Here is an 18844-nt window from a genome sequence, read left to right as displayed (position 1 = left end):
CGTCTGTAAAGAATTCACGTTAGTATTTTGCAGCTGTGACTTATTAAGCTGATAGTTCAGTAATTTTCACATCTGTCAACACCTGCTTTCTTTGGGATTGGAATTATTATATTCTTCTTGAAGTCTGACGGTATTTCGCCTGTCTCATACATCTTGCTCACCAGATGGTAGAGTTTTGTCAGGACTGGCTCTCCCAAGGCTGTCAGTAGTTCTAATGGAATGTTGTCTACTCCGGGGGCCTTGTTTCGACTCAGGTCCTTCAGTCCTCTGTCAAACTCTTCACGCAGTATAATATCTCCCATTTCATCTTCATCTACATCCTCTTCCATTTCCATAATATTGTCCTCACGTACATCACCTTTGTATAGACCCTCTATATACTCCTTCCACCTTTCTGCTTTCCCTTCTTTGCTTAGAACTGGGTTTCCATCAAAGCTGTTGATATTCATGCAAGTGGTTCTCCTTTCTCCAAAGGTCTCTTTAATTTTCCTGTAGGCAGTATCTATCTTACCCCTAGTGAGATAAGCCACTACATCCTTACATTTGTCCTCTAGCCATCCCTGCTTAGTCATTTCGCACTTCCTGTCGATCTCATTTTTGAGACGTTTGTATTCCTTTTTGCCTGCTTCATTTACTGCATTTTTACATTTTCTCCTTTCATCAATTAAATTCAATATTTCTTCTGTTACCCAAGGGAAGGGTTTCTACTAGCCCTCGTCTTTTTACCTATTTGATCCTCTGCTGCCTTCAATATTTCATCCCTCACAGCTGCCCATTCTTCTTCTACTGTATTTCTTTCCCCCATTCCTGTCAATTGTTCCCTTATGCTCTCCCTGAAACTCTGTACAACCTCTGGTTCTTTCAGTTTATCCAGGTCCCATCTCCATAATTTCCCACCTTTTTGCAGTTTCTTCAATTTTAATCTACAGTTCATAACCAATAGATTGTGGTCAGAGTACACATCTGGCCCTGGAAATGTCTTACAATTTAAAACCTGGTTCCTAAATCTCTGTCTTACCATTATATAATCTATCTGATACCTTTCAGTATCTCCAGGATTCTTCCATGTATACAACCTTCTTTTATGATTGTTGAACCAAGTGTTAGCTATGATTAAGTTATGCTCTGCACAAAATTCTACCAGGCGGCTTTCTCTTTCATTTCTTCGCCCCAATCCATATTCACCTACTATGTTTCCTTCTCTCCCTTTTCCTACTCTCGAATTCCAGTCACTCATGACTATTAAATTTTCGTCTCCCTTCACTCCCTTAATAATTTCTTTTATCTCATCATACATTTCATCAATTTCTTCGTCATCTGCAGAGCTAGTTGGCATATAAACTTGTACTACTGTAGTAGGCGTGGGCTTCGTGTCTATCTTGGCCACAATAATGCGTTCACTGTGCTGTTTGTAATAGCTTACCCGTACTCCTATTTTTTTATTCATTATTAAACCTGCTGCTGCATTACCCCTATTTGATTTTGCATTTATAACCCTGTATTCATCTGACCAAAAGTCTTGTTCCTCCTGCCACCGAACTTCACTAATTCCCACTATATCTAACTTTAACCTATCCATTTCCCTTTTTAAATTTTCTAACCTACCTGCTCGATTAAGGGATCTCTCATTCCACGCTCCGATATGTAGAACGCCAGTTTTCTTTCTCCTGATAATGACATCCTCTTGAGTAGTCCCTGCCCGGAGATCCGAATGGGGGGACTATTTTACCTCCGGAATATTTTACCCAAGAGGACGCCATCATCATTTAATCATACAGTAAAGCTGCATGTCCTCGGAAAAGGTCAGTAATCAGGCATAAAGCAGAGGAGTGATGTATATTATTGACAAACGCAGCTACGCCTCCCTTAGCCCTTTCCCTAGTCAGTCACCCTTGTGATGGAAGATGTAGCCATGTAGCACAGGGGCATCAGCGTGTTTAAAATATATTTCTTGTAAACGTAAGCACAGAGGACATTTTTACACTAAGAGTTGCAGTTCCTCTATGTGTCTGAACCCACTGATCTTTCACTGTAGTATGGCAGCCATTTTATTGATGAGGTTTCTTTCCGATACTGTCTCTCGACCACGGCGGGGATATCGCAATGGATGGAGGCTTAGTCTGGGGGCAAGATGGTTTCTTGAGGCAGACTTCGTATTCCACTGCCTCCAAAGCCAAATCATTAGAACCATCAGAAAGAATGAATCTACATGGTATGACAGTTTACCTTCTCCTGTGGCTGGTTGTGGCTGGTGCTTTCCATTTGGTTTGTTTGTCAGAGGAGAAACATTCATAATAATGGAAGTAGCAGTGCTGGCCTGTTTACTGGAGTCTGCCTGTGGAGATGCCAGAAGCTCTTCAATGTCAACAGCCGTGGCCTTTTCTGATTTTCTGGGAGGAGCTATATGCTCCGTAACAACAGCACCTTTGCAACTGCACTGAGAAACACATGTAGGAGTGCTGACACTAGCAGCCTCCTTTTTGAAAGAGGCAAAAGCTTTTTGAAAAAGATTTCTGAGAGTTGAACGAAACTCGCTCTGTCTTTCCTGATGGGCCATAGCTATAATGTCTCCATGGACAAGATCATTTCCATTCCTAGGCTCACTGTTGGTGCTATGGACCTTTTATTTACTCTGTTGTATGTACTTGTCAAGCCAATGTGGCACCTTTGTTTATAAGTGGAGTGTGCTCTCATTATGTTTGTGCAGTTCATGCTCATTAATATTATTTCCAGAAGATCCAAAGATGGCAGCTACACTCGGTCAAAATCAGTCATTGAAGAAATAATAATATTTCAACACATGATCTTGGCTGCAAAAATTGTTATTTAACACTTCTGCTACAGTTCAAGGTGAATAGTGTAGCTCTTTTCAACACATGTAGGAGTGTGGCATTTAGCTGCCTGTAGATTCACTGCTTGTTGGGTACTAGGCATTTCAACCAACAGTGTCTCATTCGTCAATGGCTTCATAGATTTTGAAGGGCCAGCGATTCCCTCTAAAACCTTATGAATGTCAAAAGGTGAAACTTTCTCAAAACTGCCATCTTACTTTTTAATTATCAAAAACGAATTCTGTCTAGCACCAAGAGTTCTGTTACTCTAAATGGAAGTACTTGGAATAATTCCCGCATCAGGAGGAGTAACTATAAGAGCCCTCTTGTCAGGTTAGGTGTTGATACTCGCCAGTGGCACACCCATTCTGCTGGGAGTTGAGAGGAATAAGATCGATGACATACCCACAAAAAAAGGCTGAGCTCCCTGAGGTGCTCGCCATTTAGAATGATCCAGTAGCTATTATGTGGTTTTATTGGAAATACCATAGACGTGAAGAGCGTTACACCACTCCCCCTTTCTCTCCTAGTTGGCTATAACACCAGAACAGTTGTACGAAGTGAACATTAGTGGACCAAGTTTTAGTAGCAATCCTGTTAATCACCACCTACATCACACGCCCAGTCCCTAACAACCCTATTCCCAGGCCCTATCTCTATTACTATCTGCTGCTCTTTAGTTAACAAGAAAGTACAGTTCTGCCTGCTTCATGTTTATGAGGGATATCAGAAAGTTTTAATTACCACGACAAAGAAAAGAATCTTTTTTTTTCTCCCCAGATCCGTCTGCAATCCTGCTATACACTGAAATCCTTGCACTCAAATACCGCAGCACAATGCTAGGAAAACCAAAACAAAATGACACAGATCACTGATAAAGTGAAGCATCATGGGGTTATTTATTTTTGGTGATAGCGGAAATGAATTGCTGAATGATACCTATCTGCAAACCAACGAATTAGAATTATTTGAATGTTGGGCCCCATAAGGTTCCCTTTCTGTGCAGTGACTGTGGAATATAAAATTATAAAGAATGTAGCAACCAGTCGTGGAAACATAATTTATTTATCTCGTTGCAAATCGATTTTGACTGATATCAGTCATCATTGGTGCATTTTTCTAACCAATACATGCCATAAGTAGAAGTACTGTCCTTGGCATATATATATATATATATATATATATATATATATATAGAGAGAGAGAGAGAGAGAGAGAGAGAGAAATATAAATAATAATAAATTAAAAGACTGGATGTGGCGGTGAAATGACAGCTGTGTAGTGCTGGAATGGGAACAGGGAGGGGGGTGGATGGGTAACCCTCATGGCCTCAACCTTCATTAGTCACTGTCCTCACCCATCCAGCCCCCTCCCTGTTCCCATTCCAGCACTACACAGCTGTCATTTCACCGCCACACCCAGTCTTTTAATTTATTTTTATTTCTCTCCTTTCCGCTACTTACCCTCTCCCCCCTCCGCACCTTCTCTCCTGCCCTCCGTCTAAACTGCAACACTTCACTGTCTGCCACTCTCACCATACTATCCCTCTCCATCCTCATCACAGCCTCCTCCTTACCCCCACCCAGTCACCACTCCCATCATGCACTGGTGCTGCTGCTCGTGGTGTGGTTTCAGCTCTCTGAGACTGCAGACGTGTGTGCAAGTTGTGTCTGCACAAGTGTGTGTGTGTGTGTGTGTGTGTGTGTGTGTGTGTGTGTGCGCGTGTGTGTATGTGTGTCTGCTGCTGACAAAGGCCTTAATGGCTGAAAGCTATGAGTGTGTGAATCTTTTTATTGTGCCTATCGCGACTCAGCATCTCCGCTATATGGTGAGTAGCAACTTTCCTTCTCTGGTATTGTTACAGTCCATCCTGGATTCTCCATTGTTTGATTTTTGCCTGAAGGCTGTAAAACTAAGAAGACAACATATTTCTCATTGTGTCGATCTGTAAATAGGATTGCTAACATTTTTTCACTCAATACAGCGTGTTCATAAAGTCCGGTAACACCTTCAATTATTTATTGCACAAGAACTAAACGTTGTACAGCTGTCATAAATATTGCATTTTGAAGAGAAACTCTGAAAGTTTTTTTACCAACATTCGATATGCGAACCATGAGTGACCCGGCAGACGTCAATACAGGAATCGAATTCTTGTCATACCTATCCCAGCACGGCATTGTCGACTGTGGCAGTCACTTCCCGTATTCTCTCCCGGAGCTCTGCTACATCAGGAGGTAGAGGCGATACGCAAACCAGATCTTTAATGTGTCTCCACAGAAAAAAAGTCACATGGAGTAAGATCTGGTGATCGGAGAGGCCATTTCATGAAACAGCTGTACCCATCTGTAGCACGGCTGAGTCATCAATGCAGCAGCTCTGTGTTCAGGTACCCACAAACTTCACGATGAAAATGGGGTGGACCCCATCCTGCTGAAAGATGAACAGAGCGTCCGATTACATTTGAGGCATCAGCCATTGTTGTAACATGTCCAAGTAGGAATATCAAGTGACAGTGCTCTCAGTGAAGAAGAATGGTCTGTATGGTTTTTGATGTGACAAGGTACAAAAAACATTTATCTTTGGGGAATCATGCTCAAATTCAAAGCATTCGTGTGGTTGCTTTGTACCCCAGACTTGGCAATTATGCCTGTTCACTTTCCCATTAGTGTGAAAAATGGCTTCGTTGCTAAAAATTAAGTGATCAACAATCCCAGCCCCATTCTCATTCAACTGTTGCAACTATGAACAAAACTCAAAACATCTGTCTTTGTCTATGTCATTGAGCTTCTGCATTAGCTCCAATCTGAATGGTTTCATAGACAGCTTCAGTCGCAGGACTTTCCACACTGTCACTGGAGCAATTTCAAATTCACGGGATGCATGACACACCGGTTTCTCCGGACTCATTATGAATGTGCCTCTTACGCGCTCCACATTCACTTCAATCACACTGGGATGTCTGCTTCTCTTTGCCGGGCACAAGCAACCCATCATAACGAATTTGTTGTGCCAGTGGTAAATGACCTTCCTTGTTGGTGGCTTCTTAGCATACTTGGTTCTGAACATCTGTAGCACACTTGTCTTTGTCGAACTCCAACACGCAGAAAGCTTGCTCTACATCTGAACTCGCCATGTTTGCGACTAGCGCTGACTATCGGCTAGTTACCAAACTAAGTTGTGGCAGTATACATGAAGAAAAACTTTCAGGGTTTCTCTTCAAAATGATATATGTATGATACCTGTACAATGTTTGGTTCCTGTGAAATAAATAATTGAAATTGTTCTCAGACTTTATGTACAACCTTTACTTTCTTATGGAATAACTGTCTAGACCAACGCAGCTGTCAAAAAATTATTTATTCTACAGAAGCAGATGATAAGAACATTATGTACAGTTGATAACTGAACATCTTACAGAAGACTCTTTAGGTATCTTGGGATTCTCACACTTACTTGCAAATACATTTACTCCTATTATTTTCGGGTAATAATTAGAGTGAATTTTGGATGAACACACTAAAATTTACAACCCCAATATTAGAAGCAGCTTATGCGTCACAGCCTATGTTGAAAATGGAGTTTTATATTTCAGCCTTTAACGAGTTGCCATCAGATGCCAGACAAGAAATTTTAGATAACCAAACAGTAAAATGAGCATAAAAGACTGGCCTTACCCTGCTAACTGCCCCTTCTACAATTTGTCAGTATCTGGATTCTGGAATGTAAATTCCATGAAATATTAATGTTCAGAATAAGCAGCCTTTAATTTTACCATTACACAGACAGCTGCTAGTGTACAGTTATATAAATGCTTGGGATTACCAGAAGTTGTAATTCCACTTGCCTGCTCTGACCACTGATGTCATCAAGATGGTGGACACTCCCATGTCAAGTGTACACAATATGGTGACTGTGACACCACTCATTACACCCACTAACAAATATAAAAAACATGCTAAATGTTTAACTCCAGCAATAATAAAACAAATATTAACCCAAAAATCAAGCACATGATATTCTCAACATTCAACACAACCAAAAAATGCAAGAACACAAAACAATGGTATTGTAAATTTAGCTCGAACAAATCCCCTCGATACTAGGAACCAACTCACAACTTGACAACCCAATACTGTAAATTTTGCTTGACCTATACAGCTCATATGAAGCCCTTGTCACCAGAAACCCACACACAAATCAAAAACCTGAATCCACAAATTTTGCTGGACCTGTAAGGCAGCTAAAAAGAAGCCTGTAGTACCAAAAACCAACATACTCAAATTGTCAAATCCGTTATTCAAATCTTCACATACCATAGTTATCTGAAATGAAGCCAACAGCCAATTGACATAATTAATATCAAAAACATAACCTAACCAATGACAATACACCAATATCCACAATGTCCATCACCCAGAATCCAACACGATTACCAAGCTCAAATGCAAAAAACCTAAAATTCATGAAAACTTGCATCATCACAAATTTTGATATACACAAACAATAATAAACACACACACACACACACACACACACACACACACACACACACTCCAATAAAAAAAATACAGCAACATAAAAATACTTGCCAACCAAATGTAGACTCACCAATTCTAAGCGCCCCCCCCCCCCCCCCCAAAAAAAAAAACAGCCCACAAGATGACAACATATCTTTGCCCAAAGCATTAAGCAATGATCTGCTCTTAAATTTCTCTGTCATATCCATTACTGACTAAAAAAGAAAAACACTATTAAACTTCTGACCATAAGAAACACAAGGCATTAGTAGTACCAAACAAGTATGAATTCATCACCCACAAAACACAAAATAAAATTAACTCATTAATGAATGTTGCACACTCGGTTAAAAATGTCAAATGCCTGAGATACATAACAAATGTCTTTGAAACATACAACACAAGAGATACTACAACACAGCCTCTACAAACATTGCGCCACCATGACATCACACAACACAACACAGATATGTCACAGGTCAAAGCAGACAAGTGGAATTGCAACTTTCGGTTGACCTAAATACCTAGTCTGAAGCAGCAGATAATAGCAACTGAGTCGTGTAAGAGAGTTTTTTATCCCCAAATGTAGCTGCTTTTCTGCCGATATAATCACAATAAAGTAATTTAGACTTAATTTCCATGGGCTAATCACAAACATGAGTTGATAATGGAGTCAAATTATAATAATTATAAAGCCGTTTTAAGGCTTCTCTTCATGGTGGGGTCTGTGGAACACTTTTTTTTTTTTGAGGTGGGGGGGGGGGGGAGGGGTGTACACACCATGATGTGTCACCTTACTAACAGATTTCAACAAAAAATCACAATCATGGAGATAGCGAAGAAACTTTTTAACAGTTGAATGAAGTTTACCAGTCGTACAAACCAGTGAATAAAAGTAAGTATGAAAGGCAGTATATTCAAAAGTTCAGCCCATTTAAATATAGCAATCCACACACATTGTTTTATCTGCAGGAAATTACACCTTAACAAATGTCAACCACTTACAGAATGGGACACTTCTGTTAAGGATGAGACATTCATTTTAATTGTTGTTGTTGTTATTGTGGTGTTCAGTCCTGAGACTGGTTTGATGCAGCTCTCCATGCTACTCTATCCTGTGGAAGCTTCATCATCTCCCAGTACCTAGAGCAGCCTATATCCTTCACAATAAAGGATGACAGCCAGAAACAGTTGCAGGATAGAATTTTTTTATTAAAATTCTTGACCACGGTTTCGGTACATATAAACATACCTTCATCAGAAGTAAAACTTCTAAAATTACATCATGCCATGGAGAATAATAAAATAATTATGCCAAAGGTGTCGTCAGTAATTTCCGAACTTGCTTAGTGTATTCATCTCTTGGTCTCCCTCTATGATTTTTACCCTCCACGCTGCCCTCCAGTACTAAATTGATAATCCCTTGATGCCTCATAACATGTCCTACCAACCGATCCCTTCTTCTAGTCAAGTTGTGCCACAAACTCCTCTTCTCCCCAATTCTATTCAATACCTCCTCATTACCAGAACGAGATTCTCACTCTGCAGCGGAGTGTGTGCTGATTTGAAACTTCCTGGCAGATTAAAACTGTGTGCCCGACCGAGACTCGAACTCGGGACCTTTGCCTTACGCGGGCAAGTGCTCTACCATCTGAGCTACCGAAGCACGACTCACGCCCGGTCCTCACAGCTTCACTTCTGCCAGTATCTCGTCTCCTACCTTCCAAACTTTACAGAAGCTGGATCCATCCCCCAGGCTTTGGCTAACCCATGTCTCCGCAGTATCCTTTCTTTCAGGAGTGCTAGTTCTGCAGGTTCGCAGGAGAGCTTCTGTAAAGTTTGGAAGATAGGAGACGATATACTGGCAGAAGTGAAGCTGTGAGGACCGGGCGTGAGTCGTGCTTCGGTAGCTCAGATGGTAGAGCACTTGCCCGCGAAAGGCAAAGGTCCCAAGTTCGGGTCTCGGTCGGGCACACAGTGTTAATCTGCCAGGAAGTTTCACCTCCTTATTAGTTATGTGATCAACCCATCTAATCTTCAGCATTCTTCTGTAGCACATATCGAAAGCTTCTGTTCTCTTCTTGTCCAAACTATTTATTGTCTATGTTTCACTTCCATACATGGCTACACTCCATACAAATACTTTCAGAAACAACTTCCTGACACTTAAATCTATACTCGATGTTAACAAATTTCTCTTCTTCAGAAACGCTTTCCTTGCCATTGCCAGTCTACATTTTATATCCTCTCTACTTCGACCATCATCAGTTATTTTGCTCCCCAAATAGCAAAACTCCTTTACTACTTTAAGTGCCTCATTTCCTAATGTAATTCCCTCAGCATCACCTGACTTAATTCGACTACATTCCATTATCCTCGTTTTGCTTTTGTTGATGTTCATCTTATATCCTCCTTTCAAGACACTGTCCATTCCGTTCAACTGCTCTTCCAAGTCCTTTGCTGTCTCTGACAGAATTACAATGTCATCGGCGAACCTCAAAGTTTTTATTTCTTCTCCACGGAGTTTAGTTCCTACTCCGAATTTTTATTTTGTTTCTTTTACTGCTTGCTCAATATACAGATTGAATAACATTGGGGATAGGCTACAACCCTGTCTCACTCCCTTCCCAACCACTGCTTCCCTTTCATGTCCCTCGACTCTTATAACTGCCATTTGCTTTCTGTACAATAGCCTTTCGCTCCCGTATTTTACCCCTGCCACCTTCAGAATTTGAAAGAGAGTATTCCAGTCAACATTGTCAAAAGCTTTCTCTGAGTCTACAAATGCTAGAAATGTAGGTTTGCCTTTCCTTAATCTTTCTTCTAAGATAAGCCGTAGGGTCAGTATTGCCTCACGTGTTCCAACATTTCTACAGAATCCCAACGGATCTTCCCCGAGGTCGGCTTCTACCAGTTTTTCCATTCGTCTGTAAAGAATTCGTGTTAGTATTTTGCAGCTGTGACTTATTAAACTGATAGTTCGGTAATTTTCACATCTGTCAACACCTGCTTTCTTTGGTATTGGAATTATTATATTCTTCTCATTTTAATTACGACTGGATAACTATTCTTGTGTCAGTGACTAAAGACCTTAAAAAAATTATCATCATCTTTTCTGTTTTCAAATCAGTTGATGTAGTCTGTGTGAAATCTCTGAGACTAACTCAGTTTTGGACCAATATTCCATTTCTTTTAATGCATTTCTGAATATAATCTAATGTTGCAAATTTTAAGATGTACAATGATCAGAAGTTGTGGCTTGTGTGATTTTCAGTTTTTGTCTGTCTTTCAGTAGAAAAGAATGTATTTGTGATTACTTGACATCTGCCCTTTGAGGGGGGAAAAAGTTAAGAAGCACAAACACAACAACGACAATATTAGTTTTGTGTTTATATTATCTTTTTGGAATGTAGTTTGAGGTATCAGACTGAACTCCATGTTAGGGTGAAAGGTGAATGTTTGGCTGCAAGTTTGTAAAGCCACTGGATGTGAACACAAAATCTTGGTTATTGCGTGATACTGACTTCTAGGGACGCTTAAGGTCTAGATTAGGTTGAAAGGTGACACTTTGTTTGTGAATTGGTGATGCTAACAAATGTGGTGTCACAAGAACAACTCTAATTCTTGTTATGGTGCATATGTCATTTCCCTGGAATTTGATAAGTTATTTACATCCGCCACTTAGATGATGATACAGGTCAAAGTAGACTGATTCTGGTGTAAACCTAGATATACTCTATCCCCCCCCCTTTTTTTTAATTAAAAAAAAAAGGGGAATGTTTGCTGTGAGAGGATACCACACTGTCTAATACAAGAATAGAATGTTTAGCTTTCGATATACTGTGAAGTACTTAAAGCTGAAAGGTGAAAATTAATATTGAACAAGACAGTAATGAAACAGGAAATCAGCAAATTGATTCAAAGGTGATGTGACACGTGCATTTTTTTCTCTGATGGTAGCCATGTAATTTGTGATGAGAGCAGAGTGATTGTGACTTTTATTGGTCTTGTAAATTACCTTTTGTACAGATATGTACTTGTAACATACGACAGGTCATTAGGTTACACCCTAGATAATACGAAATATAAAAGTATATAAAATACAAAGATGATGTGACTTACCAAACGAAAGCGCTGGCAGGTCGATAGACACACAAACAAACACAAACATACACACAAAATTCAAGCTTTCGCAACAAACTGTTGCCTCATCAGGAAAGAGGGAAGGAGAGGGAAAGACGAAAGGATGTGGGTTTTAAGGGAGAGGGTAAGGAGTCATTCCAATCCCGGGAGCGGAAAGACTTACCTTAGGGGGAAAAAAGGACGGGTATACACTCGCACACACACACATATCCATCCACACATATACAGACACAAGCAGACATATTTAAAGACAAAGAGTTTGGGCAGAGATGTCAGTCGAGGCGGAAGTGCAGACGCAAAGTTGTCGCCTCGACTGACATCTCTGCCCAACCTCTTTGTCTTTAAATATGTCTGCTTGTGTCTGTATATGTGTGGATGGATATGTGTGTGTGTGCGAGTGTATACCCGTCCTTTTTTCCCCCTAAGGTAAGTCTTTCCGCTCCCGGGATTGGAATGACTCCTTACCCTCTCCCTTAAAACCCACATCCTTTCGTCTTTCCCTCTCCTTCCCTCTTTCCTGATGAGGCAACAGTTTGTTGCGAAAGCTTGAATTTTGTGTGTTTGTTTGTGTGTCTATCGACCTGCCAGCGCTTTCGTTTGGTAAGTCACATCATCTTTGTTTTTAGATATATTTTTCCCACGTGGAATGTTTCCCTCTATTATATTAGTATATAAAATACCTTACACGTTAAACATACATAGGAGCTTTCACAGTGTATATATAATATTCCATCACACACAATGACTTATGATGCAGTATATTCATAATATTATACGGTACAAAATGACTTATGATAAAAAAAAAAAAATTTGTTAGATATAATTAGCTTATATTATACATCAGTGGTTCCTAATTATAGTTAATTTCTTTAACACTGATTAATGTTGCTAGTTCTTTTTATGATGTGTGAGATTTATCACTCACAGGGTGAACTTTTGATCACTGTTTGCTACACTACAAAATTCTCTTGTATCAGAAACTTTTTTAGAGTTGTGGGGAACGTTTTCTCAGTTTTGAGGTCTTGTAATTCCCTTGGCATCGCTTGTATTAACTTGATGCCAGAATATTTGGGCCCTGTTTCAAAAATCTTAAGTCTATGTGGAATGCACCGCAGTTGTTCTCTGTTCCTTGTGTTGTGTGTATGAACAGTCTCATTAGTCTCAAGTTTTGTGTGATCATGTAATGCACTCACAATGGCCTTGAATATATACAATGATGGAAATGTTAGACTGTTTAGTTCTTTGAAACAACTTTTACATGATTCTTTTAGCTTCTTTTTCAATATAATTCGAATGGCTTGCTTCTGTAATGTGAATATTCTCTTCATTCTTGTGATAGTTGAGTTACCCCACACTGTGATTCCATATCGCATGTATGGTTAAAAAAAACCATGACAGGCAGTGCACAAGAGGTCTCGGTGAGTACACTGAGCCAGTTGTTTCATTCACCGAGCTTAGCTTACTGGAAACGGTACTTATCTGCAGCTTCCAATTTAGCTCGTGTCTATTGGAATGCCCAAAAACTTAACCGAAGCTACTTCTTCCAGTCCTTTTTCATCTAAGAAAACATCCATATGTACTTTTTTTGTTTACTTTTGAAGACCATGTGCATAGTTTTTTTTCACATTAATAATTAACTTATTTTCAGAGAGCCAGTGTGCTGTACTACTGACTGATATGAATGTATTTTGCCCAAGTGCTTCCAAATTGTTGGAAACATTTAGCACAGTCATATCATATGCATTAAGTATTTTGATTTCATTTTCACATGTTTTTATATTATTCACAAATAAATTGGAGAGAACAGGTCCCATTACAGATCCTTGAGGTACACCATACTTAATGCTTCTAACTTCTGATCTGTATAAGTTATTAATGGCTACATATTGCCTCCTGTTATTTAGATATGATGTTATCCAGTTTGCTGCATGTCCACGAACACCAGTATTCTCTAGTTTCTTTACTAGGACTGTATGATCAACTGTGTCAAAGTGTGTTAATGTGTGAGCCAAATAAGGGGAAATACGGAAGCGTTCGATCCCGCCCGTCTGCTTTGACCCATGACATCACAAATATGGCGGAAACAAAAACAAACACACATACTTTCCACAAGAAGCCTAATAACACTAACGGGGCAAGCGCGGGAAATGGGGTGTTTTGGGTGGGGGGCAAACTAAATATAAACAAATTTAGACGCTTTGCGTAGCTACAACGTGTAAGTGAAGTCAGCCATGCATGAATACCCACCCACCTCCCCAGGGGTCGTAACCCCTGTAACCCATAGAAGATAAAGATGCTTCAGTAGCTGATTAGTGTTTTTTGTCTTTTTTTTTAAAAAAAAAAAATCTCACGGGATAGAACGAACAGATCAGAAAGATAAATATAATAAACTAAAACAGAAATTGGAGGAAACAGATAATTAAAATAGGTAATAAGTGTTTTTAAATAAAAAAAAAAAAAATATCTCACGAGATAGAACGAACAGATCAGAAAAGTAAATAAAATAAGATAAAACAGAACTGGAGACAGCCACACTCAAACCAAACTCCGCGCCGTCATGACGTCACACACGACAACACCCTTACGTCACGGGTCAAAGCCGACGCGTGGGATCGGACGCTTCTGTCGACCCAACTAAGGTTACAGGTTTACAAATTAACTGTACACTTAAGTAACAAGAAGTTAGTGAATAGTAATCAACATGGCTTTTGAACAATTTGAAGTACAGAAAAGCAACAAAGGATTACATGTATAAAAAAAAACAGAAGTGTTGTTGTCCAAGTTAATTTTGATCTTTCTAATGCTTTTAATACTGTTGGTAACAAAGTTCTGTTAGATAAGCTGTCCTGTACTGTTGTGCTAAATGATGAATAAGTACATGAAATAAATCATCACATCCTTAGGCATTCACAAGGCAGTAGTGGTTCTTCCAGAAGTATAGAATTTTTATTCATTAGAGAATTTTCACACACTTCTAGGAGTGAGTGGATAACCACAAATTCTCTTGGATATGTGCATAGTGCCTGTTGTGTCACCTATTAAATTTGGTTCTCCTGAAATGACATGTCTTGAAACTGATCAATATATGAGGATGCATGTGATTAAATATGAAAGTAGTTGTATGGCTTCCTGAGCTTATCTAAAGAATCCAGAAGAAAAGGATACACTGACATCAACATACAGATTATTTTATAAATGAATCAACTATTTACACAAAGATTGGTTTTATTGGCACGAACTCCACGTGTGCAACTGCGTTTTGGCAGTTTTTATATTGCATGCATGACTGAATCCATAGCAAACATGTGAGGGCTCCTGACTACATTGCAGATGGTCAATATGATTTTGCATATATCAATGTATACTAGTTGAATTCTATTCTTTACTGAGTGGTGTGAATCCATCAATAATGAAAAACTATGACACTTATTTCTGCTCAGTCATTAATCCACTATCACTTCCTTATAGTCTGGTTGCAAGATAAGTAATATTGATTACTGTTAGTAAAGAAACAGAACAGAAAAAATGAAACATGATAGCAATTTACACATAGCTAAATACAATTAGTAGAGAGTCACTTACGTTTCTTTCCATTTATGTGGTCTAGGAAGTTAATGGAATCTTTCACAACACAATCACACACATTACAGTAGTACCTGCAAAGAATTACAAGTCAATATAATGTCAACATATGTGAAATTACACATCAACTAAGTAATGATGCATGACATATCAGCAACGGGGCTTGTAAGATGTCTGAAGGCATACCCTCCTGTTTGCGATGACGGAGTGTTTTTTGTTATGACTACACTCTTTCCTAATTTGGATTCTAAATCAACTCGGTAGTCACGTTGCCGCAATAAGTCTCGTTTAACAGGTGGCTGTTTTTGCTTCGCTTTTTCTTGTGCTTCCAATTCTTCCTGTATTCTTTCTGCAGCCAAACGTTCATATTCATCGCGGTCCCACTTTCTTCGATGATCTTCTGCTCTCTATAATAAATCAAACCGGTCGTCTTATAATAACTAAACTGATCTGTATGTTATCAAGTTAACCTTTTCAAATTAATTCAACCAATTAAAAATACTGTCTCTACTGAAAATGTCACACATCCTTTCCACAAAAACAAAACATAAACACGTACCTCTTTTGACGCCATGTTGTTGAGCAAAGATGTATCAAACAACACGACCTTTGATCATAGAACACAACACAGCCTAGTTTGACTTGAGAATAGATACCACCTCCATTAGTTCAACAAATTAGCCGAATAGACATTAAAAATCATGAGCTGGGAACTAATATCAACCTGAGTGTAGAGTATTTTGCAATACAATTTTCATAGCAGTATTTAATGGGATTTATACCTAGTAAACCACAGAATACAAACTAAGACGTCCCTTCAATTGTATATCAAATACCAAAATACAGCGAGAATGAATGTCGAAGCATATCTTTGATGTTATATTTGCATCTAAATGTCATTTAAAGGGCCAAGAAAAATTAGTTCTTCTAATTTGACAGTTGAGATGGTATCTTCAATGTCATCTTTGATGAGATGAGGTTTGCTGTCCTCATTGTTGCGATAGTAAATGAAAACATAGGAACAGTTGTTTTCGCTGACAGGGCGTAGTGTAGTGATGATTGTTCATCAGCTTTGTGAGATTAGTTGCTAACTTGCGTAATATACGGTGTTATTGTACCTGTTTCGTCTTATCAGTGTCGTAGAAATGGTGCAGTTTTTTATAGCAATGAAGTTACTGCATTGTTTCCATTTTCAACGGACAAGATGTTTAATATTAGACAGACAGTTTGAAGTCTTTTATTAATCTGCAAAGAGAAGAAATTATCCAAATGCTGTATATTGTTATGGCCGACTGGAAATGTGTGCGACAGGAGCGTGCCGAACATTTTTTCTGTAAATGTATCGCCTGCAAAAGGTATTACTTTATATATGCCATTATTTTACTCGCACACATTCGCAAAGCACGAAATTCGAACTCCACAAAACATTGTTTTGGTAAACTGTAGCAGTATGTCTTGAAATCACCACTATACAAACTGTTTACGCCCGTTTTAATGCTAGCTGTCTATAGTTACACCGTCAAATTACATAAATTATTCAGTAAACAACTTCAGTTTACTACTTTGGTGAGGCGCAAGTCAATATTAGTGTTGTGGTACCTGTAATGTCCTACTACATGCGGGTAATATATACTACTTTTATACGGAACTAAGATAGGAAAAGTAAAGTTCATTGTGGAAGGAGTACAGTGATTGTTTTGTATTACAGAACGTCACGTAACAGTTCTTGAAAGTTAGGGAGGCAGTTTGCAAGCACTTTTAGGAAATGACTGGCATCAACAACAAGAGGTTACAATCTAGTGTTCCTGCTTGGATAAAACACGAACGAAAATATTCTGCAAAGTTTTGTGTAACACATTACTCACAATTATACTCCCTGTTATTGAGTGGCACCGTACTTGTTTGTGTAATTGCTGTGATCTGGATTTACTGATCAAATGCACAAATGACATAATTAGTATCCTCTCCCTCCCCTCCCCCCACCCCTACACACACTCACAGAGATTGCTTTTACAAGGATACTGGACAAGCCATGGCATTGCAGTTTAATAACTACAAAAAATAGACACAGGCAGTTAGATCCTTACAGGTCTAGTTTTACAAGGATCGAACGGGTAGTTGGCTGTGGCCTTGTGGTAGGAGCAACCCTCATAATGTAACACTACACACACTATCAGCTGACATCATGTCAATAGTGACATTTGGTTTCTGTATTACGCATTACAGCATCTCATCTGAGAAACAGTCAGTATCCTGCTATAATGAGTGAGATATGCTGTATTAAACATTGCAGAGGTTAGGGAATAAGGTTCTTCAGAGAAGGGAAAGTTGTGAAAGTGTTATGATGGATATTTTATTATCATTACCATCATTATTTTTATTATTTGTGTTGCATTTTCACCAAACTCCTAGTTTTTCTTATCTAATCTTCATTGTATAGAATGTATTCTTCAAGAGAGAGTTTTTAACTGCCGTTTTAAATAAGTTTGTTTTAGTAATCTCTCTAATTTTCCTGGTGTGCAGTTTGTTGTATGGTTTTATTATTTGCTGGAAAATGCTGTTATGAGCTTTACATTTATTCTTTCTTGGTAAATGTGAGTTACATCAAGATCTGTTATGTGGTCATGGTCAGAGCTGTTTGTGCAATAATGATGAAAGTCATTTTTAATGTGCATAGGTGATTATGTTTCTAATATTGAGAAATATACCCACACAGTGTACCTAAGCTCCCAAGTGTTTCGAACAGATCTTTACAATTAGCTCAATTACCATTTTTAGTTACTGTTCTTATGGCTCTGTTCAGTAATTTGTAAACTACGTTCATATTTTGTATATATTTTTCGCAGAAAAGAATTCCATACTTAAGAACTGAGTGTACATGTGAACACTATGTTACGAAAAGACACTGGCAGTTACACATTGATGACAGTACTCTTTTGGGCATAATATGCTGCTGACATTCTGTTTGCAAGTATCTTTGTGGACGCACACTACTTCATTTGGGAAACAGCATTCATTCATAGAAGTTTTGTGTGTGTTATGCATCTTCTAACTCCAGTCTCGAAAATTTAAACTTTCTGAAAATACTCAACCAACTTTTTGAAGCTGTCATTTTAAAAATTATTGGTGCAAGTGAACAGCCAATCTCACTTTCAGACCCAGCCTGTATCTTGGGCTGTGCTACACGTCTGTGTCACTACTGCTAGTTTTTTTTTTCCCCCATTCACATTTGCTGGTTTCACAAACACACTTTGAAACTATAACATTCCAACCTACCTTAGTCTTTTCTTCCGTGCTACTTTGGGCATATACCACAGTAAGCTTTACTTTCTATGGTTTGTGACTATATATGAACTAGTCTGCAGACACTACTGGATGCATATAGTCTCCAGTTAGCATTGCCAGCTTTTCTTTAAACCAGACCAATACTTCAGTTGAGCAACCATTCACTAACAAACAGAGCACCGAAAAAATAGGTCCTAACCTCCATAAACCACAAGTTGCTCGCCAAAAGCCACTCGCCCACCAGCTAATGCCCATCGTGAATACAAAATACAAATAAAAAGAAAATTAACACAAGTTAAATCGTGTAGCATACTTCTTCAAAATAAAGAAAACTTAAACAGAATCAGGGTCGACAGAAGCGTCCGATCCCACGTGTCGACTTTGACCCGTGACGTAAGGGTGTTGTCGTGTGTGACGTCATGACGGCGCGGAGTTTGGTTTGAGTGTGGCTGTCTCCAGTTCTGTTTTATCTTATTTTATTTA

The 18844-nt window shown here is 38.9% G+C and overlaps 2 protein-coding genes across 3 annotated transcripts in view; one reads left to right on the top strand and one right to left on the bottom strand.

Annotated features, from left to right (window-relative positions):
• Positions 1–15764, bottom strand: part of LOC126198670 (zinc finger matrin-type protein 2) — a 43003-nt gene extending 27239 nt beyond the window's left edge. The window contains exons 1-3 of the mRNA XM_049935159.1: positions 15636–15764; positions 15263–15483; positions 15077–15150 (exon numbers count right to left, since the gene is read on the bottom strand). Of these exons, the coding sequence (XP_049791116.1) occupies positions 15077–15150; positions 15263–15483; positions 15636–15650 (310 nt within the window). The 5' untranslated portion in view covers positions 15651–15764. The remainder of the gene's footprint in view (positions 1–15076; positions 15151–15262; positions 15484–15635) is intronic.
• A 178-nt stretch (positions 15765–15942) lies between these two features.
• The window catches only part of LOC126198669 (FHIP family protein AGAP011705-like), a 214754-nt gene continuing 211852 nt past the window's right edge, over positions 15943–18844 (top strand). Inside the window, exon 1 of one of the 2 annotated variants that reach the window (XM_049935157.1) lies at positions 15943–16431. The gene's annotated coding sequence lies outside the window, so the exon portion shown is untranslated. The remainder of the gene's footprint in view (positions 16432–18844) is intronic. The other variant, XM_049935158.1, reaches the window with a different exon arrangement.

The sequence above is a fragment of the Schistocerca nitens genome, chromosome 8 (genome assembly GCF_023898315.1).
Source record: "Schistocerca nitens isolate TAMUIC-IGC-003100 chromosome 8, iqSchNite1.1, whole genome shotgun sequence".
Lineage (NCBI taxonomy): Eukaryota > Metazoa > Arthropoda > Insecta > Orthoptera > Acrididae > Schistocerca > Schistocerca nitens.
This window is presented reverse-complemented; position numbering and strand designations above follow the sequence as displayed.